Raw genomic sequence first — 21,150 nt, 5'->3', positions numbered from 1 at the left:
AGACAATCTCCTATAAATACAGCTGTCCACTGTTTATGTATGGTGTTGCACTGCTGAGCCTTCTCCGTGTTCCTACTTGCTGACTTTGCCATGATGTCATCTCTCTGTTTTCATCTGGAAATCCATCCTCGAATGTCCTCAAATGTAGCCCCCCCCCCCCATTTCACCCCCATTGTCCTGTCATTTCCTCATTGTCTTCCACTTAAAGCTGGCTAATGTTTACACAGAGACCACCGTGGTCCGTATGGAACGGCAGCTGCAATGGCACAGAGGAAAAAAACTTGCTTAGTTCATAGCAGTACTGTATAAACAGCGAGGAAAAAAAACCTCACAAAGCATAATAATGGCCTTCCTCAGGCAAGAGAGGAGGGAACAGCCTCTCAGCCCTTCTCACCGTGCTTCTCACCCTGAGCAATAACCTATAAACAACTGCGCACACACACACACACACACACTGCCAGAAAACAGTGTCATGAGATGGAGTGTCCAGAGCAGGCAGACTTGTGAATGCGATAATCAGTCCATCTCAAATTCCTTCCACTTAAAGTCAGGCTAGGGACAATTGGGGGCATTTACTCAGCAGTATTGCTGTCATCTGACATAGTTGACGTCGTAATGGAGAGGGATATTTTCAGATACTACTTTCACATACTGGCAGACATTCCAGCCCGAAGGTGTGTTTCCCAAGAGAACACGGTGGCAAGTTTGATAGGTCATTAAATCGGAATGAGCGGAGGAGTTTCAGAGCTGTAACTGCCATGTTGATCGCTACACTTCGTACTGTTGTGCCTCTTTTTTTTTTTTTTTTTTTTTTTTAGGAGATTATTTGCAACAAGGGAAAAATGTTTTAATCCTTACCAACACTTGTCCTGTCAATATTCCACCCCTTTCTACAGCGAAGTCCTCTTTTAACCAGACGTGGCCTGTGTTTTGTTAATCAGTAGTTAGTTGTTGAAATGATTTGTCATTGTATTTTTAAAATACAACTCATGTGACCTTCCACAGATGGTTTGTGAAAAATGTGGCACACAGCATGTCCCAGTGCGGGGTAAGGAGAGACTAAAAACTGGTACTACCACCGCAGGTCTCGCATGCAAATGCTATGCAAAATCAGGGAGCAAAAACATTTGTGGCAGTTGAAGCCTAGATGCAACTGGGGGGAAAAAAAAGACAGGAGACAACACGTCTGTGCTCAGTAACGAGCATGACTAGTCCTGGTTAAATGTTTGCTAATTGTTTAAAACTCATCTTTTAAACAATTAAAAGCAGTGACTCATTCTTTCTACAACAGCGCCCTGCTGCACAAACACATGATGAGCACAAACTTTCTGTGTGTGTGTGTGTGTGTGTGTGTGCGTGCCCCCCCTCACACCATGTGACAGCGGCACTGGAGACGCATGTATAGTCACTTTTCAGTACAGTACACACGCTGCTTCTCCACAAAGAGTAACAGTCACGCTCTGGTGTCTCCGCGCTGCCGAATGAATCACTTGGTCGGGGTTTATCTCTTCTCGGGGGCCGATGGGGGCTTCCAGAGGTTGGCAGTGTTTTAAGGACAAGTGGGAGTGGCCTAAGTGCTTTTGTTGAATAATGTCCAGAATAAGCAGTTAAGGAACATGAAAACAACTGACTGATCCAGCGCTTACCCAGTGCCTCTTGCAGCGTTCTGTCGGGGTTCAAATAGGCTTCACCATGCCTGCTACATTTACCCCCAAACCACCTTTTATTTGACTTGTAATAAACAAAAGAAATCCTTAGTCCTACCCCTTCGGGACATCCAATATTGACATATGCATAAGACGTCCTCCAAAGGATTCATGTACGTCAGAATCGTACTTTGCCGGCACAATATGAATACATGCGACGTGTCATACTGTAAACAGTTTGATTCCTGTTCTCAGGTCGAGATCAAGCTGCTGTTGGCTAAACCTTCCCGTTTGCCCGTTGCTGTATCTGTAATCACAAAAACGTGTCTGTTCACATACAGCATTGCCACATTCCAGACAGATCATATCGGCGAGGTGATAGCTGTTGCTTCTGCTTTCTCCCGCCGCCAGTTTGTAAGGGCTTTACCGCCTTGCCCATGTGGATGGTACATCCGAGAGAGAGCTTGGTGAGTCGGTGGGTTTTTCAAGGCAGGCACAACAGAGCAGCAGTCGCCTGTGTGCCACTGTCAGCTGCCGGGTCTGCTGTTGTTTTGCAGAGGGGGCTTTGGGAAGTCCTTGCCCTCAGAGGTCAACGGAGAACGCCTCCCAGTTCCTGCTTTGACAGACACCCAGCGCTCACACAGACATTTTCCTTGTTTCACTTTATCTGGGGGCCCTCAAATGGGCCTTTCCCCCAGAAGCTACAAAACTGGGGTGGCTTTATGTGACTGCAGTATTAAAGTCAGATTAGTTTATTGTTGTGGGATACGTTCGCGGGATCCTTGTGATTGAGATAAGGAACCTCCATCAAAATTGTTGTTGATACATTTTATATGGATTCAGCAGTGCATTGACAATCTTCATTGACATTCGTAACAAATTAAAGGTGCCTTATATTTACATCAGGTGCATTATGATTTCCCTCTCAATGGCTCTCAAGACGGTGACGGCTGAGCCGGCAGGTAACGGCTAACAGCGCTAACTGAGCAAACAGCGGCAAAAGTGCCGACAGAGCGTTGACCTGAGGGAAAACCGGTGGGTGGGTGCAACTTCTGCGAAGCCGCCGTCGGTCGTGACGACGTTATCAGCTGTAATCGCCGTACGAGCGCAGTGCAGAGCGGCGGCCGTGAGCGGGCCAGTAAAAGCACACACGACTATGTCAACAAAGCGAGGAAAAGCCCGGATAACAACACACACAGAGGGCGACGTCACTCCACTATATCTTTACATTGCTGCTCTATTAATGCTCTGATTCCCGTATAGACAACCTCTTATGCCTAAAAGTCACAGTTGTTTGTCTCAAAATTACACTTTCTCAACTTTTTCTTCTCCAACCCCAAGTGCATTCATTTTTTTTTCTTTTTTTACATTCATTGTGAAAATCTCCGGGTGGCCTTGTTTGAACCTTTGTCATAATATCCTGTCCTTTGCCATGAACTGTGGTTTAGACGGTGTTTTCTGCCCAAAACTTAATTATTGCACCACTAGCAGATGTCAGACTTCCTTTGGATGGTACCTACAGGAAGTGTCCCATCACGCCTCTACAAGCTGAGCTGAAAATACTGCCGTTCTGAAGGGAATTAGATCCCATTGATTTTTCACTTGTGATTTGGACCTGCAGTGAGAATGTTTGTACTTATTTGCCGCACTCTCAGAAAGTACACTATCACGGCAGTGATGGTTTTATTTAATGGTGCTTAAAACTCTAACACACCTAAGTGTACCATTAGAGTGTTCCACTGTCAGGTTTTACTTCAGTAGTAATCTAGTTTCTGCTCTGTTGATTGGATCCAGACACAAACATACAGGGACCATGCTACCAGCTCGTACATGTGCCGGTAGCTTACATGTCATATGACTGTCATTAGATTGACCTTCTGAAGCAAATGGGCTTTTGCAGTTGTGATGTCAGTTAGTAGAAATGCCTTTGGGGTCTCCCACTCAGCAAAGCGGCACAGAGGGACATAAAAGTGACAAAGGCACAAAAACTTGTTTGTTACTAAAAGCAAAAGCAGTTTATGTTTTGAAAATATGAATACCAGTGCTGCCATTTGAGCTTTCAGTGTGAGATGCTTGCTTTGGTGTTGCAGTGTGTGACCAAAAAGGCAGTTGACAGCTATTTCTTTTTTCTTTTTTTAGCATCTATTTACCCAGGGACGGCTGACTTAGCACACATGCTCTTCTTGACCGGCGCCCTGCTTTGCAGTCAAAACAGCCTCTAAAGCCTTGCCTTTCTGCGGAACTGAGGAACTCTGTTTGAGCCGGTTCAGCATGCTGTAGCTGCACCATGATAGTAGCTGGTGAGGTGCAGGAAACTCCCTGTGTTTAGTAAACTAAACATCAAACACATTAGTGAATGCAACAATGCGAATTACTGCAACACTTATCTTCCATGCAATGCAATATTAACCATCAATGTGAATTATGTTGAAATAGGCAGTGGTCTGTGCGTTCACCATAGCACAGCGTATATGTAGACGTAATAATGATATGATGATATTTATACACGAGTTCTGGAAAGGCGGAACCTTAGATGGCGGCTATTTTCTTCCTGGCAACATGTTAATTTGTGAACTAGGACTGTGAATATTGTCTTGCTTTGTCATATATTGTGTAATTTGTGTACTATATATTTTTTAAATCCTTTACACATCGGGGTTGTGAAGCCACTCACAACAAGGAAGTAGAGCTTTTATGGAGTGATTTCTTGTGGAAATAATCTATTTTAACAGTATGTTGGAGCTCTAAAATACATACGCCTACACTTTCTCTAGTATAGTACAAACAAATCTTGAGACTAGTGAGATTAGTGTGACAGAATAATTGAGGGAAGTTGTCATTGTGAAAGATTTCTGACCAGATTGTTCACAGGTGATCCTCCTCTCATGGAAAACACGACTCACGCAATGAATTGCAATGAAATTGCATTGGTCTAAATGATCATGGAATTTATGATGTCGGCCAACAGTTTGATAGCATGCGTCCCCTGAAAACGTGTCTTATGCACTTTAAATATGACCCTACTATTTGAACGTGCTCAGAACCCTTGGACACGTTGTTCCTAAGTGAAGTGGGAGTTGACAGTCACTTTGGGCTTCATTTTAACCAGCCATGAAATATGATTTTAACACTAGCAGCTGCAAATATGCTAAAATCAGAGTGTTAGGATGTGTTGTCTTTCTGTTTCATGTTGAACACTTGCCTTTGGGCGATAGTTTGTAGGAGCTGGAAATGTGAAAGCAAAGTGAGATTGTGGTATAGGTGGTAATATTTGAGAGAAAAAAACCCCGAAAACAGCTCCAAGCCCGCAGATGTTTTTCTGTACAGCAGTGATGATTAATTTGATTCAGGAAACGGTGATGAAGTGGAAAATGTTTTTTTTTTAATGTATTCAGCCAAGCTGATGAAAGTGAATTGCATCTCTGTCATTTGAATATTGTTCTGATCAGTTATCTCCTTTAAGGCTTAAGTTCTGTGTACCTCTAATATCGACATAGTTTAGTTTAGAGATCATTCTTTCTCCAGACAGTGATGAGTCATTGCAGTTCAGTTGTAGGAACTGAACTTCCCTACAACTAAAGCTCAGATAAAAATAAACAATGAGTAATGTAGCCAGTGCACAAATACAGAGTTCATTAGAACTCAGTGAGATAAAATAGGACCGTGTAATAAGTGGTTCAGATCACTGACGTGTGTCTAAGGTTTTCAGATGACATTATGCACAATCATCAATGCATTTCACCAATAATCGTTTCAGCATATCAATGTGATTGTTTCACTCATAATAAATGATCAGCTCAGCTAAATACATACTCTGTTATTATGTTTATTAGGCTATTTTATCGTGTTATTCAGACATTTCATTCATTTGGTATCAGCATGTTCCAGAAAACATGAAGCGCTCCTCTATGCAGTGATGTGTTATTTATTTACACAAATGACAGCATGGCAAGTGACAATTTGTGTAGACAAAGACACACCACGGCACTGGGGATCATTGTGGTTTTTTTGCAATATGTGCTTACCGAAAGAATACAATTTGTGATTGGCAAAACAAAGTGTTTACAGAAAAGCCAATGACAAAGAGATACTTAGCTGAGCTGATGATTTATCAAGACTAAAACATCTATGGATTCCACCATATGCAACCCAAATTATTAGCTGCAGTTAGTTTCCTTTAATGAGAATTTACAAAGTGATCAATTTAAGTGTTGGAAAAATGTACAAAATGTTCATTAAATGTGCCAAATATTGATTGTACTTCATTAACATCTGGGCTTCATTAACATCTGGGCTTCATTAACATCTCTTTGGATCAGAAATACTTTTGTATACAACCTTTTATATCGTATTCCATCTCACAAATTATTAACCACGAACAAGTGCATTTATTCATTAAGTGAAATGATTCAGTTGTCACACTCCAGATTCCACACTGTACTCATGAACATATATAAGTATTGTGTGCATGAAGATATTACTAATGGCAAATACTGTAACGTGTTGGAGTGTGTGTGCTAGTGCACGCAATATGCTTTGCTGGTGTTACATGCACGAGCCTGAATAACATCCGTGGTCGGCTTTAATGATCATGAGATGTTCAATACCATTTTTTTCCCTTCCCGATACCGATACCAGTGTGTTTTAAAGAATCAAATACAAAGTGAAAAGCTGAGGTCAGACGTTCCCCTTGCATGCAAACGTTTCTGCTCTGTGCTGCTGAAGAGACTGTGTTTTTATCCAGCGTCGTGCATCCAAAGCCACCTTGGTGCACAAGAGCCAGAGAGACCAGGAGATGCTCACGGCGCACCCTTCGCACACAGCCGTGTATGAGCCGCAGCAGATGGCAGGGGCAGCGGAAGTAACACAAAGACTTCTGATTAAAGATAATGTTCCCCGTTAGTCAAACTGTCAGGGCGGGCTCCCGTTAAATAAGCCCAGCCTTTTGCTGATACGGAGACATGGCGAGAGATTACTCATTTTCCCTAATGATGGAAGTGTTCAACTGCAAATTGAGGCTGATTATATCTGCCGAGAGCTTTTGAGAGGTTGTTTTTCATGGGATGCGCCGCAGATTTTGCACATCGGTGCTCCCGTGAAGTGAGTGAATAAGCACTGTGGGTACCGAAATGCAGCGTCCCTCTTTATCATCATCACACCTGTGGGATAACGCTTTCCGTCACCGCCATATGATGACATTGTATGTGGAAATGTTATTCCCCGTAACGTCATGAAAGCGGAACGACATCAGGCCCTGCTCTAAACGCACTGAACCGGGTTTCAAATGTGATGCCTTGCTCAAAAGGAGAATGTGAACAACAGCAGGAGTTAAACGTTCCTACCCTGTCCGTCTTGGCCCGCTAACCTCCCACCTTCTTTATTAACACACAAGAATTTATGGGCCTGTTTGGGTCTTATCTGCATGTGTTATGTCTTGCAGCTGCCAGCCTTCGAAGGTCAGTGTTTTGACTATTGGGAAACCTGAGCAGTTTGATTTAACGGTGCTCTAATGCATCCGTTGGACTTTAAACGCCTGTAGTTTTATTCTCTCAGCGATTCTGTTTTACATCTTTTTCATGTTTACTTCTCCGGGCACACGGATGGGACAGAGCCGTGTCCGACCCAGGAGCATCTGGATCTCCTCACCGCTCGAGACAGATAATGGGCCGGAGCTGCTGAAAAATGCAAAATGGCCACACATTGTAGGCACGATGTTGGACTTCTGTTTCGTTTGTGACGTTGAATTTATTGGAAATGCTCCAGAAATGTCTTTTATAAACTTTGTCTGGGACAGCTGTCTGCTTAACGTCTTATCTCTGAGCCGCGATGGGGAGCCCTGTGTAAACTGTAAGACTTCCAAGGAACGTCCCCATGCTCCCTCATGTCCATGTGTGGTTTATTTAAGCTCGCTGTTACATAAACTGATGTCACATAGGTAAATACAGATACATGACACCTGTCAGAGACAGAAAATAGGACAAACTTATTTTTAGTGCTTCTTACGAGAGGGGTGGAATAACAGAGCATCTTTTATGTTCTGCTTTTCAGGATTTTTGCAAACTTAAAAAGCATTGCAATGCAAATCTGAAAGGTGTTTTTGTGCTGTGTGAATGGCCAGGCGATATGTAACTGGGTTGCACTCCCTCACATGCGGAAACTCCCATCTGTTCCTGGAATGTGGGCTGACGTGTGACCCGCTATTGATTAGGACCACATAATCGGGGCTCTGTCGTCATTGTCTGCTGCAGCCCGTCCAGCTTTGTCCCCTCTCACCACATTAACCAGAATCACAAGTGTCCAGGCATTCGCTCACACAATAATGGCCATTATAGCAGTCCCACCTTTTTAATTCATGCGTTGCAAAGCGTTCCTCGCTGACGTTCTTGGGTTGTGAGGGGTTTTTTTTTTTCTTGATTTATGAAATTCTAGCTTTATTCAGGTCCCAGAAGGGACAAGAAATGAGGTCATCGATGTGCTAAATATTCCTCTTTTGTTCTTCTTTAACTTTGAGAAGCTAGGAAACAGCACCCACATAGAATAGATGTGCTATGAATGCATTACAGGGGACTCTTGTAGGAGGGCTCTGTCTGCTGTCTTCATTTAGAACCAGTAACCATTCAGGATGATAAGTGAACCACTGCTTCATGCTAACATATGTCAACCAGGATCATTCATTATAATGTTGTGTATAAAGCCTTTTAAAACAAGGTGCTTTACAAGGGGAAGTTATTTTCACTCAAGGTCTCGGAACAAGAGAAATCAGGATTTTATATTAAAACCCAAAGTGTGAGGATATCACTAAATTCCCTGTGCATTGTCTGATTTATTTGTGAACATCATTAATGTGATTGCTCATAGAAAACAAGGGGAAGTTGCCACACCTTCTGATTATCTAATCAAGTTATTTCTATGAGGCAATTAAAGAGGTGAATGAAGAGGAATCTTGTTTTAAATGGGAATGTGGATCTTTCAGATCAGTTCGAGGAGTGCCTCTGGTTTGCACATTGCACATTTTATCTGAAGTGTGTCATGCAGTATGAAACACACACTGGTCTCGCCCTGCCTTGGTCTTGACTTTGTCTCAACCTCTTTAAAGTCTTGGTCTTGTCTCGGTCTCCATACACTCTGCTCTCGGTCATGACTTGGACTCGGATGAGGTGGTCCTGACTACAACACTGCTTGAGGGATATCAACATGTTTTTCTAGAAACCCCTTTTTCGTTTTACAAAAGAAGCCAAACTTTAGGCTATTCAAATGTTCAATATTGTCAATAAACACAACCAGCCGTAAAATAAAATTCCCTAAATGAATTACAAAAGATCGAAGGTTGTTTATAGAGCTTCCAGATTATGTGAAAGCTCATACTGAACTTGGGCTGCTGGGAGTCTTTATTGGCTGCAATTAGATACCAAAGACCCCCTTCCCCCCACTGTTTCTCCCCCTCTTAATTGTCTCCATGCTCTTCTCCCATCCCTTAGAAGCCCACCAGTGGGAACACTGAGAACACTGATGGGATCCCTCTCACTTCACCTTGTACTATAATTAAGCAGTAATGGCCCAGCACCGATGCATGCCGTCTCATCACGGTGTTGTTAGTATGCTATTGTGTGTGTGTGTGTGTGTGTGTGTGTGTGTGTGTGTGTGTGTGTGTGTGAGAGAGAGAGCTGGGCACATCTAGACACGTTGCCCGAGGCATCCGGTCAGACTGCAGCCAAAGCATTCAGCGTCACAAGAGGTGAATCGCCCTGCCGTGGCACATGTGACCTTTTACAAGAGCTGCTAGATGAGAAAACGTACTCGGCCGAGGTGGTTGCAAGGCTCCGCTGCAGCTCCACAGTTTGTGCAGCTGTGCGGTGTGTGTGTGTACTGCAGCAGCAGGTAAAGCAGAGGAGTCGAAAGCAACTAGCTGCTGTCTCCTCCTCTCTTGCTTTTGAAAGGTAAACAAGACTATTCTAACCCGCAACGCAAAGGACATACGCGTTTGGCTTGGATGTTTGCTCATGCACATTTAAAAACATGCGGACTGCCGCTTATCGGCCTGCCCTGTTGACACAGCCGGCTACTAGTCACACACCATGTTTTGCTCTGTTGCCGTAAGTGGCACACCTTGGATAATTGTTTTAGGCCACAAGCATCTCCAAGTTCATTAGTCAGTGTTGCCAGGACAGCAGTGAGTTGGGTTCATGCGAGACTGGGCTTGTTTTTTTAGATATGAGGCTAGTACAGTACACAACGATCGCTGCGTGACTTATCAGCCGTCGCTGTGTATTTATCTCCTAAAATTGTGGTGTGAAGCCCTGGAGAACTACCAACACATACCAGGCGATCGTATCCCCTTTGTACTACTGTGTTTGTTTTCCCACAGCATCATTGTTTTGCTGCCTGCCAAAAATAGAACAAAACATGTCCACTTATCAACAGGCGAAGAGACAAAAGGAATTGGCCAGACAAACCAGTTTTGATCCTATTTTTAGATGCGAACTTCGCTCAAAAGATTGTTTCGCGCAGTTTTGTTATTAAAGGTTTTTCCTTCCCCAGTCATCTGAAATAGATGCAGACGTGTTAGCCGTTGTGCTCCACTGTACTCTCTTTGTATCTGTAGCTGGCTGCCACCAGTGCAGGACAAATGAGACCATGGTGGAACAAGGTAAGATCAAGTCTTTATGGGATGATTGAATGAGACGGAGGGGACTAAACGCTGTGCGTTCATAGATACGGATGGCTGCTCCTCTTCTTGGAGAGCTTTCAGTGCTGGCGGGCAATTTCTTTTTTTTTTTTTTACATTGTACAGTTGAGACCCTGACAATCCACATAGCATAGCTTAAGTATTAGGATGTTTTCACAACGTTCTGTCTTTACTGTTTTCTCATTTATAGTAGAATGTTTGTTTTTGCGCTTCATGAAGTTGTGTCGTCTTATTGTTTTTTTTGTTCAAATTTGACCTTTGTTTGACTTTGATCTCTTCTGCGGAACGAATGATGAACAAATGAGAGCTTCACCATGTCCAGTGTTGTTTGCAGTGTATTGCTCAAACAATAATATATGATATCATGTTAATTTCGGGTGTGGTTGGGTGGCTCACAACTCTCTCTCAGTGGTCCACTGTCCAGTCCAGTTGTTAACAAGGGCAGTGGGTCTCGCCTGAGCCCTTTTCTTTTTTTTCTCCCCATAACAGTGATGCAGCTTAAACCAAAGCTATGGGGGGGGGGGAGGGGAAAGTTGGAGAGCCGGGAGAGTTCAGCCTAGTTTTACAGCTTCAGCCCTCACTTCCCAGCGCTTAGACAGTGATCGATGGCCTTAGACATGCTCCGTAGGACAGGCGGTGGGTGGGTTAGCTCATTTTGTTGTGTCCTCCTCCCCCATGATTTACTTCACTGGGGAAGTTTGCTCGAATTTGAAAGAGTGCGTGAGAGAGAGCGAGAGAGGGAGGAAAAGCTGCACTGCCAGTTGCGTGTGTGAAAAGGCTGATTTGAAACTGAAGACGCTTGAGACATTGTCTCTCATTTTGCATGCAACATTTCTGCGAGGAGCTTAGCAGAAAGTTTAACAAAGGGACACATTGTTCACCCCTCTCATTCAGACCGAACTGTAAATTAATTTGTTCTTGAATTAGGCGGCAGCTTCTTTTCCTATGGAAAATACTCATTCTATTTTTAGTATGACAAGGCCTCCTAAATGAGTTGTCTTCCCTCGTGGTCGAGAGCTGTGGCTGTCCTGGGTTAATACGCTGGCCGCAGCTGAAGGATGCCAGGAATAACCCAGCTGGGTTGCACTGACCTCTTGGAACTGGGCAGCGCTCCAGGTCTCAATTAAGTGATGCTCTCTCTTTCCAGAAAAGGCAATAATATTTAAATGGGGTTCACAAGAGTTATAGCGTTTTCTCTGTCAACGCTGTAATGGCACTTAACCGAAGAGCTTTGTGGACCTGGAGGGGGAAAAAAAATGTGTGCAGTGTTCCTTTAGAACAGTGTGACGGCTGTACTGTATTTTCATGAAATGAGAAACTTCACACTCCAACGAAATCATTTAGAAGGTCACTTGAGGAGTTACACTGTTGACTTCTTTGGAATCTTGTTCCCTCCCACCCGTTACCAGTGTAATCTGCATTAGTGAACGTTCCAAACAACCTCTCATCGTGAGAAGTGAGCTAATACAATTGCACAACTCATCAGATAGAGCTGATTAAACTTCTTGTGGTAAGATGCACACAGCAGTCTCCCTCCAAAACACCATTAAGGTCGTACTGATACTGTGTATCAGGCTGGCAGAAAATAAAATGAAAAAGTCTTATACCCCAATACCTCAGCAGTACTTCAGCTACACGCGGAAGATAAGATCACAATCTGCACATCCTGGGGAAAAAAAAGAGAGAAAGCAAATGTGTTGCTGCTAAAAGAACTGCTAACATGTCGAAATAGCGCTTCAGTAAGGTTTTGTGTGGGGAATGATGGATCTCGTCTCAAAAAATAAAAAATATAGAAAAAATACACACACACATATGTATGTGTGTGCGTGTATATATATGCATATATATATATATATATATATATATATATATATATATATATATATGCATATAATGCTAACTACAGGGATGCTTCTCAATTCCTGTCTGTAAACATTGTGCAAATAATATGTATTTTTTCTATATTTTTTATTTTTTGAGACGAGATCCATCATTCCTCACACAAAACGTTACTGAAGCGCTATTTCGACATGTTAGCAGTTCTTATAAACACTGCCGCAAAACCATATATATATATATGCATATATATGCATATATATATATATGGTTTTGCAGCAGTGTTTATTTAGGAAAAACCTGCATATGAGGTTTTAAACACAATGTTTACAGACAGGAATTGAGAAGCATCCCTGTAGTTAGCATTAGCAGTGGTAGTAAAAAAAGAAGAAAGTCATCTCCCCGGCACCACACACACTCTTTAATTGATTTGATTGATGCAGAGACACCACAGCGATGACCACTGAGCAGAATGCAGATTACAGCTTTATGTAAAAGCACACGCAGGTGTAACATTATTAAAGATGGATCTGTTCCATGTGTCCCAGTGTGTGTCCCAATGTGCCAGTGAGCTCATGACCGTGTGACAGACAGCCAGCATGCATGCACAGTACCAGGAATGCTGATACAGAAGCAGCTAATTCAGCCATCATTAATTTTAGCCCTGAGACGCCTCTCAGAGGTAATAACATATAATGCAAGGTTGCACGCATATTTCCATCGAAAGATACGGTAGGAACGCCTCTATGAAAAGCTCAAGAGAGATGCAATGATATCCATTTTTCTGCCCTGCGTGTGTGTGTGTGTGTGTGTGTGTGTGTGTGTGTGTGTTTGTGTGTGTGATGGGGGGGGGGGGCAGTTAGCCTTGCAGCAGCGTCTGTGTTGATGGAGAGAGAGGGGGCCTGCAGGATCCTGTGTGTCAGCAGCCTGCATGTGAGAGACATTGCCTGGCGGAAGTGCATCACTGGCAGATGTCCAAACCCCCCTTTACTCCCCCTTTCCCTTCCTGGTCTATCTTCCTCTTTTGTCTCCGAGCACAGAGAACACAGAGGCCCTTTAAGACAGCCACTGGGAAAAACATATGGAGGCCACTGTTCTTCCTTTCTGCTTTTCCAGTTGACAAACACAACAGCTGTGTTGTTGATATAAAAAAATCAACACGCTTCATTGTAGGTTTCTCGCGTTTGCATCATAACTGGAGCATGTGCTTCTGCTGCCTTTTCATGTGGTTATGACAAGGGGTGTTTATTTACACTCGCAGAGGACTCCAGCCCCACTGACACGATCATGCAGTTTGATTGGAGCAAAGCGGTGTCATTCACCATGCACTTCGCGTGGGAGGAGCCCGCGGTCTTGTGATGAAGTTTTCGTGGAGGAGTTGTGCTTCTCTCTTATAGCTCGTGGAGGGATATCAACACAGGAAATACGTTGGGAGGGAGTAAACACCTGCTGCCTCCAGCCCCCATCGCACAGCCTCCAACGCACAGAGAAAACCACACACACAACCGCATGCATGCCAAAGCACAGTAACCTTCTCAATAGAGCAGACTTAAGCTTCTCTGAGGTCTGTTTGATCAACAGTTAACATCGCAACTGAAGTCCAGCTGTTGAGTGTGTGTTGCCACGGCAACATTCTGCATCGCATATAGTGAGAAAGTAAACTGAATCTGTAGAATTGTTGAGCATTTAAATGCAGATGTTTTAATCAAATTCTCCATATCGACACGTGTATGATTTGGACTTTCTGACTCACTGGGTAGGCGTTTTCTTTTTGTGTGCCGAGGTGATGTCCTCATACCTTTTTCTATCAAATTTCCCAGGCTTGGAAGAAACGCTGGTTCATACTCCGCAGCGGCCGCATGAGCGGTGACCCCGATGTCCTCGAGTACTACAAGAACGACCACTCCAAGAAACCCATCCGGGTCATCGACCTGCACTGCTGCGAACAGGTGGACGCCGGCCTGACCTTCAAGAGGAAGGAGTTCCAGGACAGCTTTGTGTTTGACATCAAGACCTCAGACCGCACTTTTTATCTCGTAGCCGAGACAGAGGAGGAGATGAACAAGTGGGTCCGCTCCATCTGCCAGCTGTGTGGGTTCAACCAGTCGGACGACAACCACGGTAGGAAACCCTGACCCGTCCATGCTGTTCTATCCCTCTGCCACTGTGCTGTTTATCTCTCCACCATCTCCGCTTTTACCTCTACCAAGTTTAGTGGTTTTGTTATTTGTTGTTTAGGCCAAAGTTTCAAACGAACTAATTAAACACTCATTCAAACATTTTAAATTTCAGTTCAACTTTTCAGGTTAGCTCAGGAATCGTTTGGTCTTCTGCTACTATCTCATATTTCAATGTTCAAACAGTTAGTTGGTACAGCAGACAATCATGCTTCCAGTACGATAACATTTGCTGAAATCAATTAATGAATTTGTTGATTAACAGAAAATGAGCGACATAATTTGGTTATCGATTCATTTTTCAAGTCATTTATCGAACAAAACTTGCCAAACACTTGCTCTTAACGGTTACCTTCTTTTCCTTGTGTTATATCATTATAATGATGGGACTTTTTCACAAATTCTTGACATTTTAATGGCTAAATATGCAGAACAATATAAACAGTATGATATGCATATACTGTAGCTTTACTGACTGAATAGAATGTGTTTTGTTGTCATATAAGCAGTAGAAAACCAAATGCAATAACTCCTCCCTTTTATCAGTCTCGCTCTGTGCTTTCTCATGTTATTTGGAACAGATTGCATCTTAGTTTTCACAAAAGAAATCAGCAGCAGAGGTCCAGTCACATGATATCATTGGCAATTGTGTTCTTTCCATCTTTGCTATTTGAGAGAGTGGAATAGGAACATCCCTGCCAAATAAATGGACACAGTGTCTGAGAGTGTTATTGATTTTTCTCTTCATCTGTTTTGTTAAAGAAGGGATCTGAGCTGTTGTATTCAGGATGATGGAAATTCTTAGTGTGGGCCATTTTAAAAGTCAGCAGCAGATACAGAGGCTCAGTTTTGTGTTTTTGCCACAGCTGTGTTCTGTTTTGGTCTTTTGTGCAGGAGAAGGGCTTGTGTCACTTCGGGGATACCATTGAACCATGAAACACGTTGGATTAAAGCGCTTATCAGACAAGACATGCTAATGATAACATTTTTATGCAGCAATGTTCTTATGTAAAACGGCTTCTGTCTGGGACAGAGAAGAGCAATCCTTCCGAAGATTTGCCTTAATTACCTGAATTGCACTCTGCTCTGATCTCTAGCCATTCAAAAAACAAATGCACTGCAATTACGAGATGATGAGTCAAAACTAAAGATGGTGATACAAACACTCTTAACTCTTCTCCTTTTTAATCAGCAGTGAGTAAGGGTGGACTCAGATATTATTGTCATTTTAAGATCATCTTATGCCACTGATATAATGATAATATAATAACATAGTAATGCAAGTGCACCCTTTCAAAGAGAAATTACCTTTGAATTCTTTAGAAAATTCACACATTGGAATTAGAATATCGAAACTGTATTCAAATTTCCTAAATAAATAAAACCACACTACCAAAAGTGTGCAATGTCTGTGCAGTGGCTTATTTATAATGGAAGGGAAAACCCTGCTGTTTAATCTGACATCGTGTTGTCTAAAATGTTGGTTTATTCTGCCCTATTGCCCTTATTCTGTTTATTCATGTAAACAAACATGCTTGTAAAGAGAACAGGCAATATTGAGGTCAGCAAAAAATGATCAAGGTCCTGATAATATATCTTCTGGTAAGTCAATAATGTAATTATGGTGACCGGCATAATTCAGTATCATGTATGTTTCATGAGAGTTTGTATAACACACACACACACTCCTTCCAGATTGCATTCATGATGTTGTTTTCCCGCCATCTGGCAGCTGGTGGACGTTAATATTTTTGCACATGGTTGATCATCTGTAACATGCAATATGTCCAGGTGTGGAATAAAAAAACAGCTGTGTAATAATGCTCACATTAGGAGGGGCTCCCCCTGGTCCAAGTTTGGTAATTAGCAAAGCCCTGTTATGAATCTAAAACTATATCAACTGTAGCCAGCGAGGTGTGGCTGGGAGAATTGGGTTGGAGGAGTGAGAGGGTGTATGTCATGACAGCTGCGTTAGTGGTTGCAGTCCCTGTAGTGTAAACATCACGTCCAGGCTTTTTTTGGTCATGCAACTCTGTTTTCACCGAAATATGTGGTTACTGTTTCTGAGGAACTTTATCAGAAACTGTTAGCACTCTGTGCCCCAAATACATTTTCCACACTCTATTTTAGTTGGTGGCAAATTAGAAATTAGAATTTGTTAGTGCCCCTCTTTGTGTTAGCTTTTTGCTCCAAGCAAAATACAAATTCTCAGCATGATTTATGCCAGAGGACTGTGTTTGTTATAGAAACCCTGACTAATTTTGACAAGCATTTCAAACCAAAACTAACTCCTTCTTTAAGTGTTTCAATACACAGGCGTGGGAAATGTTACGCAACTCTTACGAGATATAAGCTTCCCTTGTTCTTATACCACTTCATATCTTTAAGTCCTTAAGTACTATTAGTAGTAGTTTTCCATTTTCCATTTCCTTAAATTGTGAACTAAACATCCTGGGGAAAAGTGGTTACGTAGATGTTTTTCTTTCATGCATCTGCTCCTCAAGGGCATAGCTGCTCGATTTACCACTGGTTCCCTATTACGTCATTACCGCTGTCTTAAAGGGACAGCTCGGGTCTTTTTGAAGTGGGGTTGTATGAGGTTCTAATCCATAGTCTGTGTATTACCTAAAGTAGATGGCGGTCTGCAGAAGCAGACAGTAGTCACCGCACAGAAGCAAAGCAATGTACTGTGGACGGGGCAGCAGCAAAGGGTATTTTAGACACCTTAAAGAAAGGCCCGCCTAAAAATGTCAAACTCAGTTTAAGTGTACCCTGTATTTCTAATATTTTTTGCTGATTTACCTTGCCATGAGACATCCCTATCCGACGGGGAACTGAAGCCCTTGCTCTTGTGTGCTCTTGCCAAAGCCACCATTCATTTTACCGCAAAGAGAAATGGAGTATGTGAGAGAAGGGGCACAGCCCACCTGCATCAGTATTCCTCCTGCAACATCTCCGATCTTGATCTTTGAGCCTGTGAGCACATAGTGCGCATGGAGCAGAGCCACCAACAAATTAACTGTTGCTTAACATGCTGAGCTTTTACCAATCGATGCTGAAACATGTACTTGTGGCTTTTCTGATTACAGTTTGGTGAAGTGACTCAGACATGCGGATAATAATTGCAGCTAACAGAGGATAACTTGCATATCTTTTAGTAGTAAAGGTATTTTGTGGGTTTTCCTACTGGCAGACAGCTGCAGATCTGAGCCAGAGTTTCACCCAACGGGCTGGGAATTCCCTCTCTGAAAGGTAAACAAACCATGTTAGGTAAGAAAAAAATATTCAAAGAAGTTAGTTCCTCTTATTGAAAGTAAATAAGCCGACAGATACAAACGGTAGAAGCATGAATACCAAGTTATGCAGATGACATGTTTGTTTTCATACAGAGGCAGGTGTTAACCAGAACACGTCAGCCTGTGTGTCTGAGATTCATATTGATTGCATTCTGCAGCCATAATGTTACATAGTGTACACTAGGTCAAATGTTTTTGTTCTGATACAACTAGTGCCAATCGAAAGTCTAAAATGATTGTGAAGGAGATCAATCAGGCTTAGCTACACAATGGTGTTAAGCAGCGTAGAAGTGTTTGGGTTTCTCAGAGCAGTTTGTTGGGACTCTGGCTGCATCTGTTATATCAGCACTTTGATCTGAACTTACCTTTTGTCAGTCAGAGTTGGCCTCTGCCGCCAGTAGTGAGCTGCCTCTTGGGACCGTGAGGAAGGTTGGCCAAGGGCAGCACATGACTGCAGCTCATTGTTACACAACTTTCTCCCTCTTTCTGTCTTTGGTTAGATCCGTATTTTCTGTATCTCTCTCACACACAATTCCCCACGCATTGTCACGCACACACACACACACACACACACACACACACACACACACACACACACTGACCATTTGACATGAATTTTGTGGCCAGTACCTTGCACAATATATAAGATGTTTATGTTGGTGCTTGTCATCATTCTAGGTCCACTACAATTCTACTTTTGAAATTTGACTTTGTATTTCTTAAAGGTTTGATTAAAAAAATGGAGACAGTTTTATGCTATTAATATTTTAAGATAATTGCCTCTGAAGCATTTACAGAGGAGAACACAATTTTGTTTGTGCTCCTCAAAACAGTAATACAATTAATTTAAATAAATGTAACAGCAGTATGTTTTTGCAGAAGTTCCTCTGTTACTCCAAATTATATGAATTTAGTTTGCATCACTAGAAAGTAGTTCCTGTGAGGTATGTCAAATATCCAAAGTGACCGGGACATTGTTTTCCTGGATGTTGAGTTTTTTAAATCTAATTTTGAAAAGCTTTGAGCAGCACAAATGCAATTCCATCCACCCCTTGCACTGTGCTAAGAGAAGTATATCTCAAACTACCTGCATGCTGAATACAAAGGACAAGCAGAAAATATCTTGACATATGGTTGAACTGACCGTTCAGGAAAGAAGTCATTCTAAACGTCTTATTTAATTCTGATCTTTTTGGCATGATTTCAGGCACAGCGAAACAGGCCAGTGTTACATATATAACATATTTTGTACATACTCATGTACAGTACACACAAACATAAACATCCCCTCTCCTTTGGCTTCTCTCTCTCTCTCTACACTTGCACGCCTGTCTCTCTCCCCTCCCAAAGTGCCCTTCATGTGCATTGATTTTTTTGTTGAAATAACGAGACTCCATGGTACTGGAAGGTCAGGTTTCTGCTGCCACAGAGCTGTCTGAGGTCGGTCTGCTACTGATGCCACTTGCCGTGCATCCCACAATACCACTGGCAGCATCTGAAGCAGAGCGGCTGGAGACCAGACACGTGAACACCCGTCATAAAAATCATCAAAGAAGATTGTAACAATAAAGAAATCTTACAGAATGTAGACAAAGCTGTTGAGCTGAATAGACTGGCGCAAGTTGTCACTCATTTAATCTTGAACAAGCCCTGACAACCAAAAGCAAGAGATTTCAAGAGAAATTGGACATTAGAGCTCCTCTTGCACTGACACATAAGCACAGAGTTACGTGTTTTTCTGATTCTCACAATCTGTCGATGGGTGTTAGCGCTGTTGTTATCAGATACTGGTGGCTGGGTGTGTGGTGTGTGTCTGCACCCAGGGAGACCCACCCCCAAGCACAATCTAATGAATGGAACATCATCTCGTCAATCACGGGCTTTGTTCGGCTCTCTCCCAGCTGTTTGAACTCCGAGACGAGGATAATCTCAACTAAGGGATGAGGTTTTTACTTGTCAGCAGTCCTTTTTTTTTTTTTTTTGCTTTTTTGCTTTATTGTTCCCTCTTTTGCGTGACGGCTCTCACATTGTTTTGTTTTCCTCCTCTTCACTTTGTCTGTTCCCCTGGCTGTCCCTTGGGGAAAAAAAAGAGTCAGGATTGTTTTTCAGTTAAACTGTTGCCCTTAAGATGGTGAGAAATGGAAAAAAAGAATAACTACTAAATCAGCATTTCCAACAGCAGGCTCAGCAGTTTTTGTCAAATAGCTATTGAAAAGAGATTAGATTTATTCAAAGGGGGGTTACATTAAACACCATGTGTTGATGATTGATGATTTGTGCAGATGTACAAATCATCCATCTCATCCAGTTTCCAAAATAATAAATGTTACTGTTGATTTAGTCTACTCAGAACTTCCCCGTTTGCTCAGTCTTGCATAAGAAAGGCAGAGATTTGTACTCTGTGAAATGTAGACATACCAGCAAGGATTGAAGAGGAACTTGAGGACTTGAAAGATAATAGTAAAGTTGTGGTCATTGTTTGCTCTTCTCCTCAACAGTAGTTGTGCCAGAGAAATGTCAGTTAAACTGTGACTGGTGTTGGCAGCACATAAACCTCCCCCGACGAGACAGGAATTTCCCAAAATGTGACAAACCAAAAGCATCCGGGCAGTTGTGTAATGTTGTGAAATCAAGCAATTCTTTCGAATTTGATGTTGTTGTTATGAGTACAAGTATGCTGTAGAAACAGAAATAAATCTGTAGCTCACTCTCTGATTTAGATAACGTTATGCCACAAGCATAGCTGCTCATAAATCGACCTTAATTTCTCTACATTTTTGGTTTTCCTCAATTCTTGGCTATCCCAAAATATCTGGTGTCCACCATCCATTTGGGTAATAATCTTTGTAGATTGTTGTGTACAGATTCTGGTTGTGTGTGTGTGTGTGTGTGTGTGTGTGTGTGTGTGTGTGTGTAGCCATTTTTCATCTTCAATTTGGCATCAGCTCAATTGTTCAAATGACAGGTTTAGTATTGGCCCTGTGGCAAAGCCAATCAGTCTAATTGGTGGCTGCTACCCGGCCTAAAGTCACATGGAAACTGCAAATGGACTCTTCTGGAATGGGATATTTTTTTTTGGCTGCCTGTTTATATGCAATTCTGCTGCTGAAAGTAGATGTTTATACCTGTCTTCATCTTGTAATCAGCAATTTGGAGTCCAATCTGCTTTCTGTTGTGCAGATAGGCCTGCCTCTTCTGTCACACTATAGCCCAGTCAACGTAATTGGTAGGCTGGTAGTGTTAGCGCAGATAAAGCCGTAATTACAGAGCTGCTTCCTGTGTTCAGGAGTGCGCAGACATTTCATGTAACTGTTTAGATGCAAAGACCTTTATGCGGGCAGATTTACAGCATGGCTGCATGTCTACAGTTGTTTTTTGTTCCGGTGCTGCAAGATTTTTTTCTCCAATCTGCCAAAACAGTATGTTACGGAGTATAGAATGTCCCTGTCATTTTTCAGTATTATTTTTTATAAGACTACACAAAAATGGAGAGTCCACAATGGAGATAT

General features: G+C 42.4%; 1 protein-coding gene across 2 annotated transcripts in view; it reads left to right on the top strand.

Annotated features, from left to right (window-relative positions):
• gab2 (GRB2-associated binding protein 2) overlaps nucleotides 1-21,150 on the top strand; it is a 34,006-nt gene that overhangs the window by 1,137 nt on the left and 11,719 nt on the right. For both annotated transcript variants that reach the window (XM_068714098.1, XM_068714089.1), the window contains exon 2: nucleotides 13,989-14,289. In XM_068714098.1, coding sequence (XP_068570199.1) covers nucleotides 13,989-14,289 — 301 coding nt within the window. The remainder of the gene's footprint in view (nucleotides 1-13,988; nucleotides 14,290-21,150) is intronic.

The sequence above is a fragment of the Cebidichthys violaceus genome, unplaced genomic scaffold (assembly GCF_023349555.1).
Source record: "Cebidichthys violaceus isolate CVI_PGR_0920_01 unplaced genomic scaffold, fCebVio1.0.p SCAF_1, whole genome shotgun sequence".
NCBI lineage: Eukaryota > Metazoa > Chordata > Actinopteri > Perciformes > Stichaeidae > Cebidichthys > Cebidichthys violaceus.
The sequence above is the reverse complement of the archived record's forward strand: the minus strand, read 5'-3'. Positions and strand labels throughout refer to the sequence as shown.